Here is a 25,829-nt window from a genome sequence, read left to right on the forward strand (position 1 = left end):
TGCATTAAGCTCAATGAACACTAGTATTGAGGCAGTAGAATCCACAACTTGAGCAATCCTCTTTAGGACAAAGTTGAGGAGGTCAAAAAATTGGCCTCAAGTCACAGGAAGGGGGATGGCAGAAAGTCACAACCCCCAAGACTACATTACCTTCGAATTATGGAACAACCAATGATAATATTTAATCTTATATGTGCGGTTATTATTTATATAAATAAGGTTTGAATATTTTCACTGAAATAAAATTATCCATTTGCACCCATTATGTTGTGCATTAAAATAATCAAAATTCAATCATGCACATACAAAGTTAATTTGTTCAGTACAAATCACTAAAACGTCTTAATAATAGAAAATTAGGAGGTCAAAAGGGAAGAATTTAAAACTATCACAAGCACTGCTAGACAAAATTATGGGACAAAAGGCAAGTAAAGCCCTCCTGAGCCTGTATTGGAGGGTTTGAAAAGAAGTGACTGCAGACATTATGGATGCAGCGATTGTAATCTTCCAAATTTCTGGAAAGGTCTCAGCAGATTTAAAAACCACAAATGCAATGCCCTTATTTTAAAAAGGAAGGTTGCAATCAGGAACTCATACAAAATAATATGGATGCTGGGAATCTGAAATAAAAACAGAATATACTGGAAATACTCAACCGATCATGCAGAATCGATGGAGAGCGTAATAGTTATCTTTTCAAATCGATGACCTTTCATCTGAAAGTTTGAGTATTTCCAGCATTTTCTGTTTTTAAGTAAGCAGAGAACAACAGGTCGACCAGCCTAATATCTGTAATTGCTGAAAATGCTGGAATCAGCATTAAGGAACTAGTAGCAGTAGTTTACAAAACCCTAATACAATCATGAAGATTAGGAAAGCAAAATCATGTTTGTCAAATTTATTAAGAGTACTTGGAGGAAGTAGTAAACAGAGTGGATAAAAGGGGAACCAGGAAATGTAGCATATTTGGATTTCCAAAAGGCATTTGATAATGTGCCACATAAAAAATTACTGCACAAGATAGTGTTGCTAATGAGGCAGCACGGTGGCACTGCTGTCTAACGGCACCATGGTCCCAGGTTCGATCCCAGCTCTGGGTCACTGCAGGTTCGATACCAGCTCTGGGTCACTGTCCATGAGAAGTTAGCACATTCTCCCCGTGTTTGTGTTGGTTTCACCCCCACAACACAAATATGTGCAGGTTAGGTAGAATGGGCCACACTAAATTGCCCCTTAATTGGAAAAAATTAATTGGGTACTCCAAATTTATAAGTAATATATCAACATCGATAGAGTGAGTGTGGCTAATGGACAGATGACAACAGAATTGCGACAAAAATCAGTCATTTGCAGGATGGGGTTCCACAGAAATCCGTGCTGGTGCCTTAACTATTAAGGGTTATTCTGTTTGAAACAAAAGGATTTGAGTGAGTTTTGACTGAAGTGTACAAAATGATGAGAGGTTTGCATAAAGGAGGCAAGGGAGCACTGTTCCAACAAGCTACTAGTACAAGGTCTTGAGAACACAAATTGAAAGTTTTGGCCAACAAATAAATGCCGGAGGAGCGTGGGGAAGAACTTTTTAATGCATTGAGTGGTAATGACCTGAAACAATCAATGATTTCAAAAGGAAATTAGATGGACACGGAGGAAATAAACCAACACAGGAACGATTGGAACGGACTGGATTACTCGACAAAGAATAGGTATGGACTTGATGGACCTCATGGCCTCTGTGCGGTAAATGACTCCACGTCTCCATGATAATTACATGATTTGAGGGGTCAAATAACTATTGTAGCCAAATTTGTTGACACAAATATGTAGGAAACAAAGTTATAAGGAGGAAACAAAGGGATATAAATTAGGTTAAGATAAACAAAATGCCATATCTGATCTAAGGTAATGTCATTATCTTTGGCAAGAAGAACAGAGAAGCAAAATATTAATTAAATAGAAAGAGACTTTTTTTTAAAATATTTTTTATTCGCCCCCTTTTTCACATTTTCTCCCAAATTTACACCCAACAATAATCAGCAACAAATATGTCAATCCCCATATCAGTAACAACGATCCCACCCTCCCACCAATCCCCAAACATTAGCCCGCATGTTCACATAAACAAATGACAAAAAGGAATCAGGAATCACCCATAGTCACCATTAACACACACAGCCCCCCCTCCCCCCCAACCCTCCCACCCACCTCCCCAACTAATGTTTGATGTTATCCAGTTCTTGAAAGTGCACAATGACTAATGCCCATGAATTGTAGAACCCCTCCATCCTTCCCCTCATTTCAAAATTTACCTTCTCAAGAGTTAACAATTCCAACAGGTCCCCCTGCCACGCCAGAGCACAGGGTGGAGAGGCTGCTCTCCATCCCAACAGGATCCGCCTTCGGGCGATCAATGAGGCGAAGGCCACAACATCTGCCTCCGTACCCGTTTCCAACCCTGGCTGGTCCGACACCCCGAATATGGCCACCCGGGGGCCTGGATCCAGTTTCACGTGCACCACTTTAGAAATTATCCTAAAACTTCCTTCCAGTAATCCTCTAGCTTTGGACAGGACCAAAACATATGAATGTGATTAGCACCCCCCCCCCCCCCCCCCCCCGCAACGCTCACACACATCTTCTACTCCCTCAAAGAATCGACTCATCCTCACCCTCATGAGGTGTGCTCTGTATACCGCCTTCAGCTGTATCAGCCCCAACCTCACATGAGGTGGAGGCATTCGCTCTCCGGAACACCTCACACCAGAACCCCTCCTCCATATCCTCTCCCAACTCTTTCTCCCACTTTGCTTTGATCCCTTCCAGTGGTGCCTTCTCCTCTCCCAAAATAGCCCTGTAAACCGCCGACACTACCCCATTCTCCAGTCCCCCTGTCGTCAGCACCTCCTCCAGCAATGTGGAGGCCGGCTCCCCCAGGAAGCGCTGTATCTCCTTTCTGGCAAAATCTTGAACCTGCAAGTATCTAAACATTTCCCCCTGCTCCAGCCCATACTTCGCTTCCAGCTCCTTCAGTCCTGAAAATTGACCCCTAAGAGACAAATCTTTTAGTATCTTAATCCCCTTCTCCTCCCATTTCCGAAAATGTCCATCCCACCTTCCCGTCTCAAATCTGTGGTTCCCCCGAATCGGCATTTCCCTTGACCCTGCCCCAATCCAAAGTGTTTGCGAAACTGCCTCCAAATTCTCAATGAAGCTATTATTACCGGACTCCCCGAGTACTTCCCCGGGGCTATCGGGAGCGGCGCTGTTGCTAGTGCTTTCAATCCCGACCCCCTGCATAAACTCTCCTCCATTCTGACCAATGGGAATCAACCCCTCTGACCCAGCTCCACATTTGCCACCCAGTAGTAATACATCAGGTTCGGAAGACCCAAACCCCCTGCCTGCCTTCCCCTCTGTACCTTTCTAACTCTGGCCACCTTCCCTCCCCATATGAATGAGGTCATCCTTCCCTCAATCTCTCTGAAAAAAGCCTTTGGCAGGAAAATCTGTAGGCATTGAAAGATAAACAGAAATCGCGGCAACACATTCATTTTAACCACCCGTGCCCGACCCGCCAGTGACAGAGGGAGACCATCCCATCTTGCCGGATCAACTTTCACTCTCCCCAACAAACTGGAAATGTTGTACCTTCGGAGCCTCTCCCCCCACTCCCGGGCAACCTGCACCCCCAAGTACCTAAAGCGAGTCTCTGCCCTACGGAATGGCAACCCCCCATCCCTGCCCCACCCCCGGCCGAGACACCACAAAATACTCACTCGTCTTGATTTAGTTTGTACCGTGAGAAAGACCCAAGCACTCTAAGCAGCTCCAATATTCCCCCTATCGACACATTCCGTTCTGACACGTATAACAGCAAGTCATCGGCATACAAGAACACCCTATGCTCTATTCCCCCCCCCCCCCCCCCCCCCCCCCCCCCCCCCCGCACTACGCCTTTCCATACCCCCGAACCTCTAAATGCGATGGCCAACCGCTCAATCGTGAATGCAAACAGCAGGGGGGTGGGGGAGGGGCTCCGAAGGTACAACATTTCCAGTTTGTTAGGGACACAGGGCATCCCTGCCTAGTCCCACGGTGGAGAGAAAAGTTTCTCGAGCTGATGTTGTTTGTGCGGACACTTGCCCTCGGCTCCTTATATAGCTTTACCCAGTTCACAAATCGTGGTCCAATCCCAAACCGCTCCAGAACTGCCATCACGTACCCCCATTCTACCCGGTCAAACGCCTTCTCAGCGTCCAATGCCACAACCACCTCTGTTTCCTTCCCCTCTGCCGGTGCCAAAACGATGTTCAATACCCTTCTAACATTTGAAAAGAGCTGCATCCCTCTCACGAACCCTGTCTGATCTTCACCCATCACCCTTGGGAGGCACTCTTCCAGCCTACCCGCCAGCACCTTCGCCAATACTTTTGCGTCCACATTCAGAAGCGATGTGGGCCTATAGGACCCACACTCCGTCGGATCCTTATCTTTTATTAGCCTGTCCCAAAGTTTGTGGAAACACCCCCTTCCCTATCGCCTCTTCAAACATCCCTACCATCAGGGGTGCCAGCTTATCCTTGAATTGTTTATAATATTCACCGGAAACCCATCCGGCCCTGCCACCTTCCCCGACTGCACCCTCCCAATCGCATCCTTTATCTCCTGCTCCACTGTCGCTCCTTCTAATGTAGCCATGTCCCCCCCCCCAACCTAACCTCGGGTACTCCAATACAATGTAACTACATAACCTAACCTCGGGTACATATACAATGTAACTACATAAGCACTGGCATCGGATGAAGCATACAGGGTGTAGTGTTAATGAGGTCAGTCAATAAGAGAGTCATTTAGGAGTCTGGTGACAGTGGGGAAGAAGCTGTTTTTTGAGTCTGTTCGTGCGTGTTCTCAGACTTCTGTATCTCCTGCCCGATGGAAGAAGTCGGAAAAGTGAGTAAGCCGGGTGGGAAGGATCCTTGATTATGCTGCCCGCTTTCCCCAGGCAGCGGGAGGTGCAGATGGAGTCCATGGATGGGAGGCAGGTTCGTGTGATGGACTGGGCGGTATTCACGACTAAGTTCCTTGCGGTCCTGGGCCGAGCAGTTGCCATACCAGGCTGTGATGCAGCCCAACAGGATGCTTTCTATGGTGCATCTGTAAAAGTTGCTGAGGGTTAATGTGGACATGCCGAATTTCCTTAGTTTCCTGAGGAAGTATAGGCGCTGTTGTGCTTTCTTGGTGATAGCGTCGACGTGAGTGGACCAGGACAGATTTTTGGTGATGTGCACCCCTAGGAATTTGAAACTGCTAACCATCTCCACGTCGGTCCCATTGATGCTGACAGGAGTGTGTACAGTACTTTGCTTCCTGAAGTCAATGACCAGCTCTTTAGTTTTGCTGGCATTGAGGGAGAGATTGTTGTCGCTGCGCCACTCCACCAGGTTCTCTATCTCCCTCCTGTATTCTAACTCGTCGTTATTCGAGATCCGGCCCACTATGGTCGCATCGTCAGCAAACTTGTAGATGGAGTTGGAACCACGTTTTGCCACGCAGTCGTGTGTGTACAGGGAGTAGAGTAGGGGGCTAAGTATGCAGCCGTTCCAACCTCTCCTCTTTGCCCACACTGTCCTTGAACAAAATCATCTCACCCCTCACCACCGCCTTTAGAGCCTCCCAGACAACTGCCTTTGACACCTCACCCGTACAGTTGAAACCTACATATTCCTTAATTACCTTGTCAATTATTACAGAATGGACCCCCAAAAGTCCCACATCTAATTTCCACCCCGACGTCTGCGCTACCCCTTCTCCAGGACCATATCCACCCAATGCGGACCATGATCTGATATTGCAATTGTCGAGTATTCCGACCCCTTAACCCCAGCCAGCAAAGCCTTCCCCAAAACGAAAAAGTCGATCCGCGAGTATACCTTATAGACTGCTGAGAAAAACGAGTAGTCTCGTTCCCTCGGGTGCAGAAACCTCCAAGGGTCCACCCCTCCCATTTCCACCATTAGCCCAGCCAACGCCTTCGCCCCCCCCCCCCCTTGATGGGACCAGTGAGCGCAGCCGTGACCTGTCCCACCTTGGCTCCTGCAGCAAATTCCAGTCCCCTCCCACAATCAGTTTGTGTATGTCCAAGTCGGGAATGGCCCCAAACACCTTCTTCGTGAATCCCACATTTGGGGCCGTATACACTTAACAGCACCGTGAACCTCCCCTCCAGCGCCCCGGTCACAATCACATATCTACCCCCCTGATCTGCCATCACCTTCTCCATCTGGAAGTGTACTCTTTTGCTGACCATTACTGCTACCCCTTGAGCCTTTCCGTCAAATCCAGAGTGAAACACTTGACTAACCCAGCCCTTTTTAAATCTCACCTGGTCCTTCACCCTCAAGTGAGTCTCCTGCAACATTGCCACACCGGCTTTCAAAGTTTTAAGATGCGCAAGCACCCTTGACCTCTTGACCGGACCTCCTAACCCCCTCACATTTCACGTGACTATCCTAACTGGGGGTCTTTCACCCCCCACCCCACTCCGCTCTTCTTATCCACAATCATCATACCACCGGGCTCTGCCCCATGGGCCTGACCCGCCCCTATCCATTATTAACATCGAACCCCATCCCCCCCCTCCCAAAAACTGCACCTACCTTTCCTCTCGAAAAAACATCTCCCAGCATCAATCCCACCCCCCTCCCCTGCTCACCTCCTAGGCCCATCGAAACCTGTTACCCAGGCTCCAATGTCCGCAGCCCTTCTCTCACCTCCCCTCCGTTCACTAGCCGACTTTAGTTAGCTAGCGCGGGCGGCTCCCCCCGCCAAGATATACCATACCCTCCCGCAGAAAGAAAAAACAAAAACAACAATCCAGCCCAGACTTCATGGCACCCAGGACCCGGGTTCGAACCCAGCTCCGGGTCACTGTCCGTGTGGAGTTTGCAAATTCTCCGCGTGGGTCTCACCCCCACAACCCAAAGTTGTGCAGGTTAGGTGGATTGGCCACATTAAATTGCACCTTAATTGGAAAAAAAAAAGAATTGGATACTGTGAATTTTTTTAAAAGAGACTACAGAAAACTGCAGAATGAAAGTTAGCATGCAAGTTCATCAAGTAATTAGGAAGGCAAATGGAATGTTGGTCCTTACTGTCAGGAGAATGGAGTATAGAAGTAGGGAAATGTTACTATAACAATACAGCGCATTGTTGAGACCACTCCGACATGTACTGCAGTTTTAGTCACCTAATTTAAGCTTGAAATACTTGCATTGGAGGCAGTTCAGAGAAGACTTCATGGTGGATTTCTGGGATGAAAGGGATTGGCTGATGAGCAATGGCTGACTGGATTGGGCCTATTCTCATTGGAGTTTAGAAGAACGAGGTCATCTTACTAAAACATATATTGAGAAGGTTTGACGGGGTAGATATTTGGAGGAGGTTTCCACTCCTGGTGATGCCAGATAGCAGAGAGCACACTTTCAGAACAATGTAACTCCCATTTAATATGAATGTTCTTTCGCAGAGGGTTATGAATTTTTGGAATTCTCTTTGCCAGAGAAATGTAGAGGTTTGGTTATGGTAGTAGCAGGAGGTAATTCAGCCCTTTGAGCCTGCTCCGCCATTCATTATGATCATGGCGGATCATCTTTATTATTGTCACAAGTAGGCTTACATTAACACTGCAATGAAGCTACTGTGAAAATCCCTTAGTCACCACATTCCAGCACCTATGCAGGTGCACAATGGGAGAATTCAGAATGTCCAATTCACCTAACAAGCACGCCTCTCGGGAGCAAACCAGATAACCCGGAGGAAACCCATGCAGACACAGGGAGAACATTCAGATTCTGCACAGACAGTGACCCAAGCGGGAATTGAACCTGGGACCCTTGCACTGTGAAGCAACTGTGCTACCGTGCCACCCTACACAGACTATTCCCACTTACTCCCCCACCATATCTTTGATCCCCATTGCCCCAAGTGCTATATCTAATTAGTTCTTAAAAGCATACAATGTTTAGGCCTCAACTACTTCCTGTGGTAATGAATTCCACAGGCTGATCATTCTCTAGGTGAAGAAATTTCTCCTCATCTCTCTCCTAAGTGGTCTACCCTGTATCCTCAGGCTGTGACCCCTGGTTCTGGACATTCCCACCATGGGAAACATCCTTCCTGCATCTACCTTATCTAGTCCCATTAGAATTTTATAGGTTTCTGTGAGAAATCCCCTTGTTCTTCTAAACTCCAGCGAATACAATCCTAACTGATTCAATCTCTCGTCATACGTCAGTCCCGCCATCCCAGGAATCAGTCTGGTAAACCTTTGCTGCACTACTTCTAGAGCAAGAACATTGTTTCTCGGATAAGGAGACCAAAATTGCACACAATATTCCAGGTGTGACCTCATCAAGACCCTGTATAATTGCAGCAAGACATCCCTCCGCCTGTATTCAAATCCTCTTGCCATGAAGGCCAGTATACCAATTACCTTCTTTACCATCTGCTGCACCTGCATGCTTACATTCAGTGACTGATGTATGAGGGCACCAAGTCTCGTTGCACATTCCCCCTTCATAATTTATGGCCATTCAGATAATAGTCTGCTGTCTCATTTCCACAACCGAAGTGGGTAAATTTGCATTTATCCATATTATACTGCATCAGCCATTCATTTGCCGACTCACTCAACATGTTCAAATCACACTTAAGGATTTCTGCATCCTTCTCACACTCCCACCCAATTTGGTGTCATCTGTAAATTTGGAGATATTACATTTTGTTCCCTCAACCAAATCATTAATATATATTGTAAACAGTTGGCAATCCTAGCACTGATCCCTGCGGTACCCCACTAGTCATTGCCTGCCAATTTGAAAAAGACCCGTTAATTCCTACTCTTGGTTTCCTGTCTGCCAACCAGTTTTCTAGCCATCTCAATATGCTACCCCAATTCCATGCACTTTAATTTTACACGCTAATCTCTTATGCGGAACTTTGTCAAAAGCCTTCCAAATGTCCAAATATACCACATCCACTGGCTCCCCCTCATCAACTATACTAGTAACATCCATGAAGAATTCCAGTAGATTTTCCAAGCATGATTTTCCCTTCATAAATCCATGCTGACTCTGTCCGATCCACCCACTGTTTAAGTGCTCAGCTATAATATCTTTGATAAATCATGAGTATTTTAATGTTCGGGTAAGACAGATTTTTTAACTGTATAGAGAAGTCGAGGATTATGGGAACAGGCAGGAAAGTGGAATTGAGGCCAAAATCTGATCAGCCAATATCTCATTGAATAGCACAGTAGTCCCTTAAGCCCCTGGGGCCTACTCCTGGTCCTATTTTCTATTTTATAAACTTTTCTTTACTCCCAATGACAAGTTTAGATTGAATCTTCTTCACAAAAATTGATGGTTTTTAAAAACGTTTCCAATTAAGAGGCAATTTAATGTGACCAATCAACCTGCCCTGCAAATATTTGGGTTGTGGGGGTGAGACCCACATAGACACGAGGAGAATGTGCAAACTCCACATGTGCAAACTCCGACCTGCGGTCGGGATCGAACCCAGGTCCTCGGCGCCATGAGGCAGCGGTGCTAACCACTACACCACTGTACTGCCCCAAAAATATATACTTTCAAACACATTGTCGAAAATCTTATTAAATATCTGCAGTTACTCCCATATCTTTGATTTTGGGCGGGTTGGGGGGGAGATTCTGGTTTCTCCCCCACACTTCCTTTGAGACATTGACAAGCTGCTGGTGTACAGCTCAATTGACATGGATCTCCTGCCAATACTTCATCCAGATATCATTATTCGTGCATAAATAATGCGCATAAGTAGAATATTTGATCACCTAGGAAACACAGCCAAGACCAATCATGCACTCCTCACCTATATCCATACATAAAAACCAAAACACAGAAACAGGGTTTTGCAATCCTGCTCGTGCGCATTGTCCACTTGAACAGCACCCCTAACCTGCACCGTGGCTTTCCAGAAGTGGTGCAGGTTATTTAAATTAGCTCATCCAAAAGGCATTCAGAGTATTGCACCATTCATTACCTCAGCATAGATTTGGGACCTAATCTGTAATCTTCTTAAGTCTGTGTGGTTCAGCTACTCACTGAGTTAGTGGTGAAGTATGACTAACATCATATCTACACTTTGCATTTAATATTCGTCCTGCATTTGTCATTAAAAGAAACACTGTGCTAACATCCAGCTTCAAGAAGCAGCCAGGATTTGGAGGTAGCTCCCAGTAAAACTCCATGAATTTGTCACTATCAGAGATTCTAACTTTCTGCTGTTACAATCTTGCATATAAAAGGCAAATGCAACTATAACCATAATAAAAACACATTCTTCGCTCATTATAAAATGTTTTTGTACCTAATTGTTGCATTGAATGCCCCATAATGCAGCACAGAAATTCAGCAACAAAGTTCCAGTATCTTAAAAATAATTCGATAGAGATAATTCCTTTAAAAAGATGGGAAAAAATATCAAATTATATTTACAATTACTTTTTTTAAAAATTGTCACAAGTAGGCTTACATTAACACGGCAATGAGGTTACTGTGAAACGCCCCTAGTCGCCACACGCCTGCACCTGTTCAGGTACACAGAGGGATATTTCAGAATGTCCAAATTACCTAACAGCACATCTTTCAGGAATTGTGGGAGGAAACCAGAGCACCTGAAGCAAACCCACACAGACACATGGAGAACATGCAGACTCCACACAGACAGTGGCCCAAGCCGGGAATTGAACCTGGGACCCTGATGCTGTGAAGCAACATTGCTAACCACTGTGCTGTGCCACCCTTACAAAAATGGTTTGTTGTGTCAGCACATGTGTAAACGAGTAATGTTTTGGAGTTATTTGCAAGTACAGAAGCTGGTCATCATTGCCTATAACTTTTACATCAAGGCATAATTTCCATCAAGGAGTAATTTCTTATGTTGACTATCAGTTAACCTTTTGAGGCACAACTTTAACTGTACAATGAACCAGCCAGATCTATTCCTGGGGAGGAGGGCGGACGCCCTTGCCTTTGCCTCCCTGATCGCCCGCCGTAGAATCCTGTTTGGCTGGCGGTCAGCAGCACCGCCCAGAGCTGCAGACTGGCTGTCTGACCTCTCGGAATCTCTCCAAATGGAGAAAATCAAATTCGCCATCCGAGGGTCGGACGACGGCTTCCACAGAACGTGGGAGCCATTCATGCAATTGTTCCGGGACCTGTTTGTGGCCAACGTACAAGAGGAAGAATAGTCGGGTGGCCAAGAATCAGGGGGAAATCGACGGGAATCGGGGGAAGGTAGCCGGGGGGGGGGAAGCTACGGGTTCGTTATGGGGGTTTGATGGCTAGCTAAGGCCCAAAACCAAACTGTAAATAAATGCCTATAAACATGTGCCTCGGCCATATTGGGGAATGTAAAATATGTATGCCGGCTAAAGGGGGCGTTGTTATCACAGTTGTTATTACGAAGATGCTTACCTGTAAATATACATGTTAATTTTTGTGTGTTTTTTTTTTCTTCTTCTCTCTCTAATATGTTGTTATTTGTTCAATATAAAATATGAAAACTCAATAAAAAACATTTTTTTAAAAAAACTGTACAATGAATTGCTCGGATACTAATACTTCATTCTTAAATAATACGTCTCAATTGAAGAAAAATAACAATTAAAATGCATTCTAAAAGGCAGGCAATTTCTGTGCACTACAGTTGTGATTGATGTTGTTAAATACTGTCAGACCAGCACTTATAAAATGTTAAGTGGTTAGTAAACATTTTCAGGATCTTTAATGCAAAACATGAAGCCGACAAGCAACCCTCCCCCCCCAGATGGTGACAACCTGTGAAGAACGGCATTTAAAACAATGAATAACTTCAAGGGCAAAGGACCACACTTGAAAGAGAGGGTTGAAGAAATGCTACGGAGCATGTATTAATGGGACACAATTAACATATGCAAATACACAATGAAGCTAAACCTTTGACAAAGTGTAGAGCAAATATTTAAATCATTTTATGACAGGAACAGCTCCAAATGTCTTATCAGCATGGGAGCTTTATCCATTTTATCTCATCAAAGGGGGCTGACAGTTTAGTTGGATGCTCTGTGGGAAGCCAAATGCCCAGATCTTCAAAGAATGATAGTGTCAACCAGATCTGATCCAGGATCAGTTAAACATACTTCCTTAAAAAAATTGGCATTCCCCAAATGCTTGCAACTTTTAAGTCGCACCAAGTTAATCTTTCAAGACTTGATATATGTTTCATGTGCAACATTCCATATAAAAGAAGAATTCAGTGGAACAACAAGTCCTTTCTGATGATTTAACTTAATGCCTCATTTAAGTTTGCATCTACTTTGAAAGTTTCACAGCATCGTCCCGAACCTGGGTTGACATGCAACAAACCGAAACTTAATTTGTTCTTGTAAATAGAAAACCCAAAGGAGAACAAAGCTGTAAATGGAAAGGAGTAATTGCCATGCAGCATTATTATTCAAGGCGTCAAATATCTACATTTAATTTGATTCAATTCTCAGCCATTTACATTTTTGTTTCATGTACACTCTGCTTCCCCATCCTCATTTATGCATTTTCTCCACCATATCCAAAAGGATTATAAACTGGCTTAAAACAAGATATTTCAAACCATATCATTTGTGCTTTCTTGTGCTAATAGGTCATTTTTCCAAACTTCAATGCTTGAGAATATTACAAAAAAAGTGTCAAAAAATTCCATGATGTGCTAAAATTGAAGCAGCTTGATTTCCCCAATAGCAATGTTTAATTTCCACAAAATACCACATCCAATAAAAGAAAATGACTAACAGTTCCTCAGATGACTAAACAGATTTACAAATTAAACACTTTTAGAAGCTCAGCAATTTACATATATTCAAACAGCTGACCACACTGATCAAAGAACAGTCATCAAAATGTCATTGCAAAATATGATATTTAATGAGCTCACTATGCCAGGTCTACAAATTAAATTGTGATTTACAATTTCCTGTAGTTTATCTTACAAAAACCAGCAGTGTTAAGCCAACACAGAGGAACCAATGTTCTCCACACAAAAAAAAATCAATAAATTGAATATACTGATTATCGCTGCTGACCACAAGTGTATTTTTACAGTACATTCAACCATCTTAACGAGTTATTTGCCCTCACTTGATATCAACGTTGATTATTTCTCACTCTCAGTGTGCCTTACCAAAACAAATAGCAATGCACATTCAGAAATATGCTGATAAATAGGATTCATTTTCAACTTCTTAGTAAATATTGTAGGAAACAAATTGGTAAATTAGAAATACAATCTTTCAGGTTCTTTTAAAACCATAAAAGGCCCTTGTATTTTTATACATTGAGATGTAAAATCAATCCTTATGATCAATTAAACTCCCTGCAAATTCGCGTTAATAATTACACAGTGCATTTTTTTCTTTATAAAATAGAAGCATGTTTGGTACATTTTAGAATTCAGAATAGTCGCATTTAAGGTTTTAAACAGTTTAATCAAATAGATCAGTCATGTGGTGCAGCAAATTGAAGCTTTGTTTTTAAATTTAGACTACCCAATTCATTTTTTTTTCAATTAAAGGGCAATTTAGTATGGCCACCTAGCCTGCACATCTTTGGGTTGTGGGGCTGAAACTCATGCAAACACGGGGAGAATGTGCGAACTCCACACGGACAGTGACCCAGAGCTGGGATTGAACCTGGGACATTGGCGCCATGAGGCAGCAGTGCTAACCACTGCACCACCGTGCTGTCCCTAAACTTAATAATGGTCAACAAACCTACAGATATGGTGAAATGTTGTATTTATAGATCTCTACATTTCTTGGTTTTGTCAGGTATTGGCTTTAAACTGTATTAAGTTGGTCATGATTGGTGCTTACCTCCTGTCTAGCTTGCATTTCTATGACTTGTATAGAAATACCAGCAGAAAGCTCTCTCTGTGGCCATACCGCATCACAAATGATGCAACAGATTGAGGAATTTTAAAAAGGCTATTGAAATGTGTTTTCCAGTTTAACAGCCATATGTTATGAATATCCTGTAGTTAGCTAGATGATATTTTAAACATCTCCAATCATGAGGAAACTCTAGAGAACTAACCCAGTACTAGTTCAATCACAGATTATCTGGTCAATTATCTTATTTCATAACTTAACAGCATAAATCCAATTTCTGTGCAATATATGTTAAAAGAAACACAGTTATCAGGTTATCAGATGTAAATATATTAAAGACAGGCATATATTAAAATGTAGTCATTTATATTAAGATTCTTTATATATCTTATATATTTTTCCAATGACGGGACCATTTAGCCTGGCCAAACCACATACCCTGCACATCTTTTTGGGTTGTGGGGTTGAGACCCACGCAGACACTGGGAGAATGTGCAAACTCCACATGGGCAGTAACCTGGTGCTGGGATCGAACACGTGTCCTCGGCGCTGTGAGGTAGCAGCGCTAACCACTGCGACACCGTGCTGCCCTTCCCTATACATCTTATATTTGGTTATACAGTCTTCATTTTTATTTAAAAGGCCGCTATTAAATTTACTTGCTACATTCAATATTACTCAGTGATGCAGGATTGATTTGCTGGAAAGGGCTACTTTAGAAATCTCTTAAGGGAGTAAAAGGGGGGGGGGGGAATTGCACAAACTGCAGACTGAGTTTGTGGAATGTGTTTTTGTATATGTTGCTGTTTTTAAAAAAAACACATATGGGCAGCACGGTGGCCTAGTGGTTAGCACAGCTGCCTCACAGCGCTGAGGTCCCAGGTTCGATCCCAGCTCTGGGTCACTGTCCGTGTAGAGTTTGCACATTCTCCCCGTGTCTGCGTGGGTTTCGTCCCCACAACCCAAAAAATGTGCAGAGTAGGTGGATTGGCCACACTAAATTGCCCCTTAATTGGAAAAAATAATTGGGTAATCTAAATTTTTTTTAAACTTTACAAAAAAAAACACATAATTGGAATAAAATACATTTTAAAATCTATTTCTATTTGTGCTGAATTAGCTGATCTCAGCTAGGATTACTGGAAATGGCCGAAGCAACATTTTCATTGATTGAAAGGTGGTGGTGGGTGCACAGAGAAAATTGTCTCATTCCTCATCCAATACCCCTTGCTGGAATTCAGCTTTTGGGAGGACAGGTGTGGAGTTAGATATGGTGTCTTCCATAGTTGGATAGCCTATTGGCGCTTAATCGCCCAACAATTACAATAGTTATCTTCATGAGACATCAGAATCCTTTGCACCAGGAGATCCAGACCACAGCAAGGGGTCAGTGTCTGCAGGGCCTGAGAAGGGAGGGGCAAGTAAAATTGCAAAGTAGACTAACTAGAGAAAACTAGATATCAGAAATTATGTTTCCATTGTTATATTTTGAACCAGTCTTTTGTTTAGATTCTTAATAGCATATTTTAAAATAATGGATGTATGAAACATTGTTTTGTAGCCAATCTTTGTATGTATCATGCTTTTATTTGTGTTTCTAGTTGCTTTTATATATTATCAGGACATTATTTTAACATTCAAGGAGAATTAGTAACTTTTAAATGTGGAATTGAAATGTTGAAAAATCTTTCAGAAAAAGTTTTATTTAGACATTTTGTCAAGTTATAACAACCGTTATTTTCTGTGCTTGGATGCTTCTGGGAAACTTAATTCTGTAGGTTCCATTCAATTTCATTTCAGCAGATCTATTCAATGCACAACTAAACTTCAATTTTTTTTATGCCTTAACTGTAAAATACTAAAAATGTAAACTATTTGGGATAAATAAATGGTCCATGTATCTCTCCAGATCATTTAAAAAAGAAATAATGCAAGTTTGGACATCAAACCTTCAGCAGAAGCAGAACAAGTGTATAAAGCAAGTGCTCAAAAGTAAGATCTATTCATCTGTACAACTTAAAATTTAAAAACAAACAAACCGAGTTTACGTGAATTACTTTAAACTAATTTGTGTTTGAGGTCACAGTGATTAGGGGTGTGCTAAAAAATCAAGTGCAAATGAGATTCGGTAGCTGCAGTTACACCATAATAAACACAGCCGAGATGAGTTTTTTTTGTGGTTCTCTTTCACAATAATTATTTAATTACATGCAGGGCTTACAACAATTTATATCTTTAAAATATAGTTTTATGCAATAGTTAACTTTTGATCCAACACTCCCCAACCCCCATTTCTTATCCTCTTTTCTTGTTTATATTACAACTGAGAAATCCAGGTAAAAAATGTATTTTTTACTCAATCAATTTTAAGATATTGAATACGAAGCCTAACTACAGGCAATCTGTTGGTTATAAATTCATTTAAGTCCCGTGAAAGATGGTTGCACAAATGAGTACTGAGAACTCGGGAGTTAATTCTCTTGAAGAAACATTTAAATGGTCACCTTTTGTAAAATAGAGTAACTTTAAAAATACATTCCAATTGTGTGTTTTCCCCTTTGAAATGATCAAGATGCACTGAACAGTTTGGAATTCGAAAATGCAACCATTGCTTGAAAAACTGCTCCTTTCAATCACTTGAATGTGGATTAGATGCCCAAGAATACACAAGGCGAATGACAGCTCAACAGAAGTAACAGTAATTACAATGACCACAAAACTAGCAAAAAAAAACATCACATTTTTAAACCGGCACAGAATTGTTTGAACAAAGAATTGGATGCTCGGAATACCTTTGTAAATTTGTGTATGCCAGTGTGTAAACTAGTGTTCTCCTCCACCTCGGAGGATAAGTAGGTAAATATATAATTGACAGAACATTTTTATCAATGCAACTTATTTAATTTGTGAAAGACGTGCAACAGTTTCCAAGTAAAGTCCATTGGATCACATGGCGAGAGAAAGGCCACGCTTGAAATACATGGGGGCAGCCTAACCAGACAGGGGTAGTATCATCAATTATTTTCATAATTTTTTTTTAAACAAAACATTTTATTGAGGTATTTATAATAACAAAAACAATGCAAATATGAACACAAGTACATAAACCATCTCCATCCCTAACAAATCCCAGCTACCCTACTTTTATAATTCTAACAATGATTCAAATCATTGCCAACAAACAATCCCATTCTGCAAAAGGCGATTCATGGGCTTCCAAACCACGAGCTTTTCATTCAAATGTCCTTGAGCCACTTCCAGTAATCACAAAGCACACGTCCGAGCCAGAAACAGACAAAGGTTTTCTTCCCCCAAAACAAAACAAAAAATGCTAATTTTACGCGCTGACTAAATTAAGAAACATTAACCCAGGTAAGAAAGACTCTACTCGAGATCTTAAGTCCGCCTTCATGGTGGCAATAGTTCTCAACGACCCATGCCAAGGGAGCACGAGGGGTGCCACAGCTCAGGCCAAACATCCCTTTCTCTCCTATCTTCTCTCGGCATTTGGTCTGTAAAACACGAGGTCGTAAACCCCTACTTAACGTACCCAAGGAACGGTTTAGAGAAACGGGCAGAAGTGCAGATAGATGCATGGAAGACCAGCATTGGGAAGGGGGCCTCTACAATACCAAGAACGACACGCGCGGCTGTGGCCACACAGCTAAAGGAGTTCGATTCTCCGCGGCTCTCCCCCCAACAAATATTCTTCAGATCTGTTCTCTGCCAATTGGGGGGGGGGGGGGGGGGGGGAGAGAGAGAGTTGCCGGCTGCAAAATGTGGTATTTGGTCCCATCTTTCTGTGTAGTTAGTTCTATTATAGGGAAATCATTCATTAGTACAAGAGTGGGCAACTAGCACAGTTCCACATCAGTAATATATAGTTCCATTATTTAATCAACTAACTGCTCTTCCAGATTCGTTCTCCCAATCAGCACACAAAGCCAGCGAGGTCAAATAATAAAGGGGGAAATTGCTCTTTCGCTCCCCAACATCTGCAAGAAAACGCAATTATATAAAGAGGGTGGTGTTTTAAAGCTTTCAGCCTTATTTTGGGGGGTGGGGTGCGGCTCCATGACAATATCCGCCCCAGTCTCAGCCCAGCATTTGCGGGTTTCACCTCTGACCTTGACAAGCAGATCCTTATTTGATATTTGCACCGGCAGAGAACGTCAATTGGCAAAGCGTGTGTGTGAGTTTGAGAGTGAGAGAGAATCTGCGAGAGATGTGAATGAGTGTGAATGTGTGAGAGTGAGTGTGAATGTGTGAGAGTGAGTGTATGTGAGAGAGTGAATGAGTGAGTGTGAATGTGTGTGTCTTCTACCATCAACTCCATTCATTCATCTCACTTTTTAAACAGATATCGCACGCACTCGCCCCACGGTTTTCCACAAAAAACATTTGCGTACAGAAAAACCCATTCTTGCCAGTCACGTTCAGCTCCAACTCTGGACATCCTTTGCAGAGTCCGCACCACTCGAAGCAACATTTAGAAACAAAATTCAGCGCCTATTGAAAGTGTGCGCGCCCCCATGGGCGCCTGCTCCAGCTCACACCCAACCCCCTTTACACCAATCGCATGGACAGTGGCAGTTCTTGAAATGGAAAAAAAGATTTTTCCGCTAACAACCGTCTCTCCACCGCCCTCCCCAACGAAGGTAAAATATTTAAAAACAATGAATGAAACAGGCGGAATCATGCAAACTTACTTGGTGCACAAAAACATCCACAGGCGCTTCCAGGGGGTTGCCTTCCCGAGAAGTCATGGAGATAAATCCGAATCCCATTCTAACGTTGAACCATTTACAGTGGCCTGTTCCCTGCTGGATTTGAGGTTCTTCCTTCTCTGTCAATGTTCTTTTTTCGTCTCCAGCACCTTGACCCGCCCCTCCTGGACAATTGCACGCACACAGACAGGGGAGAGAGAAAAGGGTTTCAGTTTATCTGATATTATAAAGGAGGGGGGGGGGGGGGGGGGGGGGGAAGTGGAAATCATTAACAAAATACATTTCAAAATAAGCTTCTGGGATGGGAGAAGAAACACTCTGCATCGCCCTGGGCCATTGGCTGCAGCGTCTGAGGCAAAACCCTGGCAATATCGATCTGGGTCCAGAATGCTCCTTTTACTCCATGTTGAGATTAACAAACCGTACGTAACTGGAATGAGGTTGGTTTAAAACGGATCCCATCTCCCCGTAGAAAACCACTATCACACCGGCCCGGGCTCTTTCACTCTTTCCACAAACCGTGATCAACATTCAACAGCGTCCATAAGCTTGTTTCTTTTTTAACCCTCCTTTTTTTTAAAAAAAACGACCTTCCACTAAAATAAGAGAACTCCAGCGAGCATCCAGCGTGTGCAGTACTGTGTTCCCAACTAAACTCGCAGGTGTAACCCTGCCTTCCACCCACACATACACATATAAACTGAAGAGAGGGGGAGATAAGGGGGGGGGGGGGGGATAAGGGGGGGGGGGCACAAAACTGTGCTCAATGCCACACAAACACTCCCAGCACAATAGCCCTTCAGAAAGCCTTTGAAGTTGTGAATAAACGAGGGGCGGCCACATTTTGGGAGATCTGCAACAATAGTTTGGGGGAAAGCCCCCTCTGCGATTTCTTTTTTTTAAAAAAAAAGAAAAATATGCCAAAAAGGATTTTTTTTTAAAACAGAGAAGAGAGAGAGAGAAAAAAGTAACCTTCGGCCATGTTGTCACACAGGCCCCTGTGTGCAAACCCGCCCGATCACAACTTTTTCCTCGGAATGGCTAATCTTCTGCATCAATCTAGCGTCAGAGGATTGAGGGATGAGAAATTTAGCAATCTCCAGTGTTCGCATGGTGTAACGTGCTTCCCTCCTTACCCCCCCCCCCCCCCCCCCTTTTCCTGGTCTTGGCACGCACGTGACTCGTCAATTACATGCTTTCTTGCCGCTAATTACACATCGCAGTCTTCAGAGAGGCAGGACAGGGGCCAATCGGCCTCTCCCCTAACCTGTCACCGCGACCCCCGCCCATCACCAAAAAATAAATAAATCCGCCAGCTTTTTTTATCCAGCCCATTTGTCCGACATTTTTGATGAACCCTGGTCAGCTCCATAGACTTAAAGCTACAGGATCTCTCTCTCTATCTCCTCCTGTTGTGTAGCTTTCTGTCGCAATCGCAATTCTAAATATATAGAATAAACCCAATCGCAGATCCACTGTAATCCCAAATACCATTTTATGTAATGTGGGCTGATCTCACTGCGTCGGTTTCTTGTAAATTACTCGCCCGGCAGCAATAAGCTGGCAAAACATCCTTCACAATTGATGCAAGTGTCGATTTTCCTGAATGTAATATTCTGATATCAAATAGTGCAGGGAGGGCAAAGAGTGTGGGAGCAAGGAAGGGCCTGGGGAGGGCGGACTGCGCTGGTTTTATTCTGCTACATTCAGAGGACATGTTGGCAGAAAGGAAATCAAAGATATGTCAGGGCTTCATTCTCAATCGGGGCTGTGTGTGTGGAGGGGGTGGTTACTGTTAGGTACCTCCCCCTAGGCAAGGTGGTATCATCCCAGTGCAAAGATGTCATTTTCTAATTGTCTCCATTTAAACTATAAAACGGTTCGTCAATTACGAAGGGCGCTGGTGATGCTTTATTTCAGAAGGCGGGTGGCGAGTGCATTGTTCTCTCTGCGGACACGTGTACCTGGGGAGGAAGGGAGGGGGCAGCAAGGTTTTAAACGCACACATTTTAGCAACGAAGAAAATCACTCCTCTCCCGCATGCGACTTTCCCTCACTTTCTGGCGAAAGGAAATGCCCCTCCGGAAGGGTTCAAAGGTCAAGGATTTGCTTCAGTGCCTCTGTTGTTATTTTGAAATACCTTCACATTGGGAGGCTGCTGGGGAAAAGGTGCACGGGCTCTCCCGGGATCAAAAGCAAGGGAGAAAGCGTGCTATTTTAGGAAGGAGGGGGGGTTGACTATTGCATATGCGATTTACCATGGGGAGGGGGGTTCCCACTTCCTCCCCCCCCCCTTCCAAAAAAAACTAGCCTGACGCGTCGGCGCCAACCAGTCTGACCAATTGTAAGGGGCAGTTTGCACTTAAATGGCTTGTGTGGTGCTCTGACATCCAGCGTCTTAAATAGTCGCAACGTTTGCGCATAACCTGCATCACGTCCCCAAAAGTGTGTGCTGGCCAAGCATTGTCGGCGGGTGTAGGACATTTCCTTGAACAGCTTGGAGGAGGTAGGAGGGAGGAGGTAGGAGGGAGGAAGAGAGAGAAAGAGACAGCAACCAACTAATTGACTAACTAAAGTCGAAGCTCTCAGTCCTGAAATTCCTTTGAAGTTTTCAACCGTAAATATCCTATAGGTTATTTCAACAGAGCGTGAGTTGCGGTCCAATCCCTAAAGCGACCTAGAATGGTGGGGTTTGTTGGCTCTGCAATCACTGTTTCTCGTCAGTGCTGCTTTGTACCAGCCCCACCGATTACATTTTTTTTTCAAAAAAAAATTACACCTACAACATGTTTTATAAACAACCGTTCATTGTTTTCGAACGAAACCAGATGCACCCAACAAAAGCCCAAAGGTCCCATTGTCGGTATTTGTATTTTATATGCATGTATACCCGCTTCCTCAAGGCTGTGAGCACATTCATTGCAAATCAAATGAAAAGCAATAAAAGTCTCTTGGCGGACGCCCAGTAAAAAAAAAAGAGGGGAGGAAGCGTCTTGGTCTTAATTGATTTTTCGGTGCAGAATGAATGAATGAACGGTCTCGAAATGCGGCGCATACCTCAGACAAGTTAAGGATATTTCTAAACTCCTGAGATTCCGTTAATAAATCTACCGGTCAGTTTTTTTTTTAAAGGGGAAAATGGTGGAAAGCTTTCACCTGCTTCCTAAACACACAAATGAGTCCATGGAGTCTGCACCGGCCCTTAGGAAAAAAACACCCCACTTAAGCCCCCATTTCCCCACCCCCACATACAAATCGAGGAAGTCAATTATAACAAGCGCCACTGCTTTACCCAAATTTTTCCTTTAATATTTGATCCCCTTGACAGCGGCCGACAGAAGTGGCTGTTTCAGGCTATCCCTCTTATTAGGAGAATTAAGGTCGGGTCAGCAGAGTGGTCAATGGTGTCAGATCTTATCGAGTCATTCATTTCCTGTGAGAGGACACCAGCCTTTCAAGTCATGCAAAGGTATAGCTTTGGTCAGCTGGCCAGTCCACATTCCAGCTTTATCCCATTCAGAAAGAATCAGCCAAGTTGTTCTTTGTAAAGAATGTTTTTTGAAAAAATCTCATCCCTTAAGAAAATAACCCCCAAAAATAGCTTGGGGGATTTAATCACGTTCCCAGTAAGTATTTCCGCGTTTGTTTGTACTGGCTGGTGTCTTTACCCTGAAAGGTCCAGCTTCAAACTAAGTTTGAAATGCTTCCCCTATCCACCCCCAACAACTAACAGAGAGCCGGCTTTGCAGCGTGTTGACTTCGGTTCGTCAGCAAGGACGCATTTCTGAGGTTCTGATGACAATGGGAAACGTTGACTTTCTCTCCATCGCACTCAACGACGTGGGTATAAACTCCTAAAGCCAATTCGCCCGATCAGATTCAAATGTAGTTTAAAATCAATCGAACAAAACCGTGTTAAAGAAAGCTGCTCCCCCTTAAATGACTTTTGCATGTCGACTTTCGGTTCAACGCTGTGTCTTGTGCCATTCAAGATACATAACTCGCACGGAGAAACCATTTTGCTTGACCTCAGAATGTCACAAAAGCGCCTTCCAGCCAGTGAAATAGTTTTGATTTTGACCACCGTGCCACGTGAATGAGAGAGAATGGCCGGATTAATCCGTTTTGGTGGGATTGGTGGAGGAGAATTGTCGTGCTCCTCTTCAAAAACAGCGCCAGGGGAGAGGGTGTGTGCTGTCGAAGGCACCCTTCAGCGGGGACCCCCTCACCACTTGCACAGGCGTATCAGCCTCAGAGTGGGACTCGAACCTACCACCTCACGATTCAGCTACCAGTGAACTCAAGGAAGAAACCCTAATATAGCGTGTAAAAGCTGTTAAAATAAACAAATGTTTGAATCTGATACGTCCAATAAATACGGCATCATCCGGTGAAGATTTTCCGAAATTACGAAGAATTGAAATAAATTAGACCCCAGCAATACCCAATATCTGTACTCGTTCGTAGACATTTCGTTGGGATTGCTGCATTCTCGGTTTAGTCGACAGATTAAAAGAAACATAATTGTGAAGTTATTGGGGGAAGATATGGACAGTTTGGTTCTGAATATAGTTTAATATTTGTATTAAAAAGATCAAAATAAACGCGTGGGGGGTTTGTTTAAAACATTGTCATTAAAGAGTTCTTTCAGGAATGCCTAATCACTAAAGTGGAATGATTAAAACTTCTCAAAGGGCGACATTGACTTGTCAGTGGATGTTAACAAGTGATTCAGTAGTGTTGCTAATTAAGCCGGAACGAGTCCTTTCAAGACGGGTTTCCCTGAAGTCCGGATGAAATGTGTGGCCTGGCTGGCTGGCTGGAGCATTCAGTCAATATTTTGTTTTATGCGTTCCTCTCCCCGCCCTGAAAAATCAGAAGGAGGCTGACGGCCCTTCCTTCCTACCCCCAACACTCTTTAGGCCGGCTCCCCGTGAGGAGGGTATCACCCCTCGCCCTCACCTCCTGTGCGAGTGGTGCTTCGGCCTCCTTGCTTTTCTCCCTTGAGGGAAGTGGATGAGGTGCCCTTTACAGAGCAGAGGTCAGCTGTTAGCGCCGGTGACTCTTACAGCGAGAGGTCTTTCAATGTCGGTTGATGGGGTCGGTTGATGGGGTAACTTACTGCGTACTACACCTAGCTCAATTGGCTGCACAGCTGGAACGAGACCGACAGCACAGGTTCGGGCTGAGGTTTCTCAACCATGTCCCTCGCCTGAGGTGTGGTAACATTCAGGTTAAATCACCACCAGTCAGATCTTTCCCCTGAAAGAGGAAAGCAACCTATGGTCATCTGGAACTATGGGGACTTGAATTTATTGTTTAGCGAGCAGGGGCGTCAGAAACATCATATGAGCAAACCATATCAAACTCATTGTTTCTGGATTTTAAAAAATAGAGTACCCAATTCATTTTTTCCAATTAATGGGCAATTTAGCATAGCCAATCCAGTTACTCTACACATCTTTGAGTTGTGGGGGTGAAACTCACGCAAACACGGGGCGAATGTGCAAACGCACAGTGACCCAGAGCCGGGATTGAACCTGGGACCTAGGTGCATTGAGGCAGCAGTGCTAACCACTGTACCACAAGGAAAGGATGTTTCCTCTTGTAGGAAAAGCTAGAAGCAGAGGACAGAATCTCAGACTAAAGGGATGATCCTTTAAAACTGAGATGATGAGGAATTTCTTCAGCCAGAGGGTGGTGAATCTGTGGAACTCTTTGCCGCAAACGGCTGTGGAAGCCAAATCACAGTGTCTTTAAGACAAAGAGAGATAGGTTCTTGATTCAGAAGGGTATCAGGGGATATGAGGAGAAGGCAGGAGAATGTGGATGAGAAAAATATCAGCCATGATTGAATGGTGGAGCAGACTCGATGGGCCTCATGGCCTAATTCTGCTCCTATGTCTTATGGTGCACAGTGAAATGGGCAGTGTGTACAGTGACAAGGGCAGTGTATACGGTGACAAGGGCAGTGTCTACAGTCACAAGTGACAACACCATATTTGCTCACAGTCCCCTGATGGTTGGCTGTGTGCAGAGATAGCATTGGCCATTGAATATTTTCCCTGCTGTTCTCACCGCTGGGCTTTTCCTGTCCCGCCGAAGGGGACAGGAAAAAATTGCAGTGTTCCCGGTGGTGAGGGATGGATTCCATAGGAAATCCCATTGACAGCAGGGGACCAGAAGATCCCACCGCCGGCCAACAGTCTGCTGCCTCCTGAGAAACACGCCGTAGGGGGGGGGGGATATGGAAAATTTCTCTGTCATTTCCCATTTGAAATCTCAACAGATGAACAGTCATTCCGAGAACAGCCACCACTTCTAGACTTGTCACCATCTTTATTTGCAGACTCTATACTTTGTGCATAATATATCTGCGAAGTTTACACGTTGCCCAATTTAAGATTGCATTGGCCATATACTTAGAATTGTATTAGTAGATCTTTGAAAAGCTTTGGGAAGTACCACTTCCATCTATCAGTTGGATAAGAAATGCAAAATTTGATATACCACGGAGGATGCAATTGCATGAGAAAGGGCAGAGGAGATTCACCAGGTTGTAGCCTATGAAGAGGGACTGGTTAGGTTTAGAGCTGAGAAGGGACCACATTGAGGTTTACAACATGATGAAGAACATAGATAGGGTCAATGGGAAGAAACCTTTCCTCTTGGTAGAGGGGTCAATAACCAGGGGGCATAGATTTAAGGTAAGGGTCACGAGATTTAGAGTGGATTTGAGAACAGCCCTATTCACCCAGAGGGTGATGGGAATGTGTAATTCACTGCCTGGAAGGGCAATAAAGGTGGAAACCCTCACCACATTTAGGAATGACGTGGAGATGCCAGCGTTGGACTAGGGTGGGCACAGTAAGACGTCTTCCAACACCAGGTTAAAGTCCAACAGGTTTGTTTGGAATCACTAGCTTTCAGAGCACAGTTCCACATCAGGTGAGCCATTTAGGAAGTATTTAGATAAGTACGTGAAATGCCACAGCATACAATGATATGGACCAAGTGCTGGAAAATGGGTTTAGAATAGATAGGTGCTTCATGGCCGGCAGGGACATGATGGGCCGAATGACCTCTTCCTGTTGTTTCAAACTACCACTAAGCTGCCAATTGGACGTCGCATGGATGGCTGGTCA

The 25,829-nt window shown here is 43.8% G+C and overlaps 1 protein-coding gene across 8 annotated transcripts in view; it reads right to left on the reverse strand.

The window, feature by feature from the left end:
* Positions 1-25,829, reverse strand: part of LOC119967135 (protein lin-28 homolog B-like) — a 349,253-nt gene that overhangs the window by 275,618 nt on the left and 47,806 nt on the right. For 5 of the 8 annotated variants that reach the window (XM_038799262.1, XM_038799264.1, XM_038799261.1 and 2 more), the window contains one exon: positions 18,667-18,848. In XM_038799262.1, the coding sequence (XP_038655190.1) occupies positions 18,667-18,848 (182 nt within the window). Of the gene's footprint in view, positions 1-18,666; positions 18,849-18,964; positions 18,997-19,115; positions 19,323-19,656; positions 19,818-25,829 lie in introns of those variants that run through there. The other 3 variants (XM_038799263.1, XM_038799259.1, XM_038799265.1) reach the window with 3 other exon arrangements.

Source organism: Scyliorhinus canicula, chromosome 6, assembly GCF_902713615.1.
Source record: "Scyliorhinus canicula chromosome 6, sScyCan1.1, whole genome shotgun sequence".
NCBI lineage: Eukaryota > Metazoa > Chordata > Chondrichthyes > Carcharhiniformes > Scyliorhinidae > Scyliorhinus > Scyliorhinus canicula.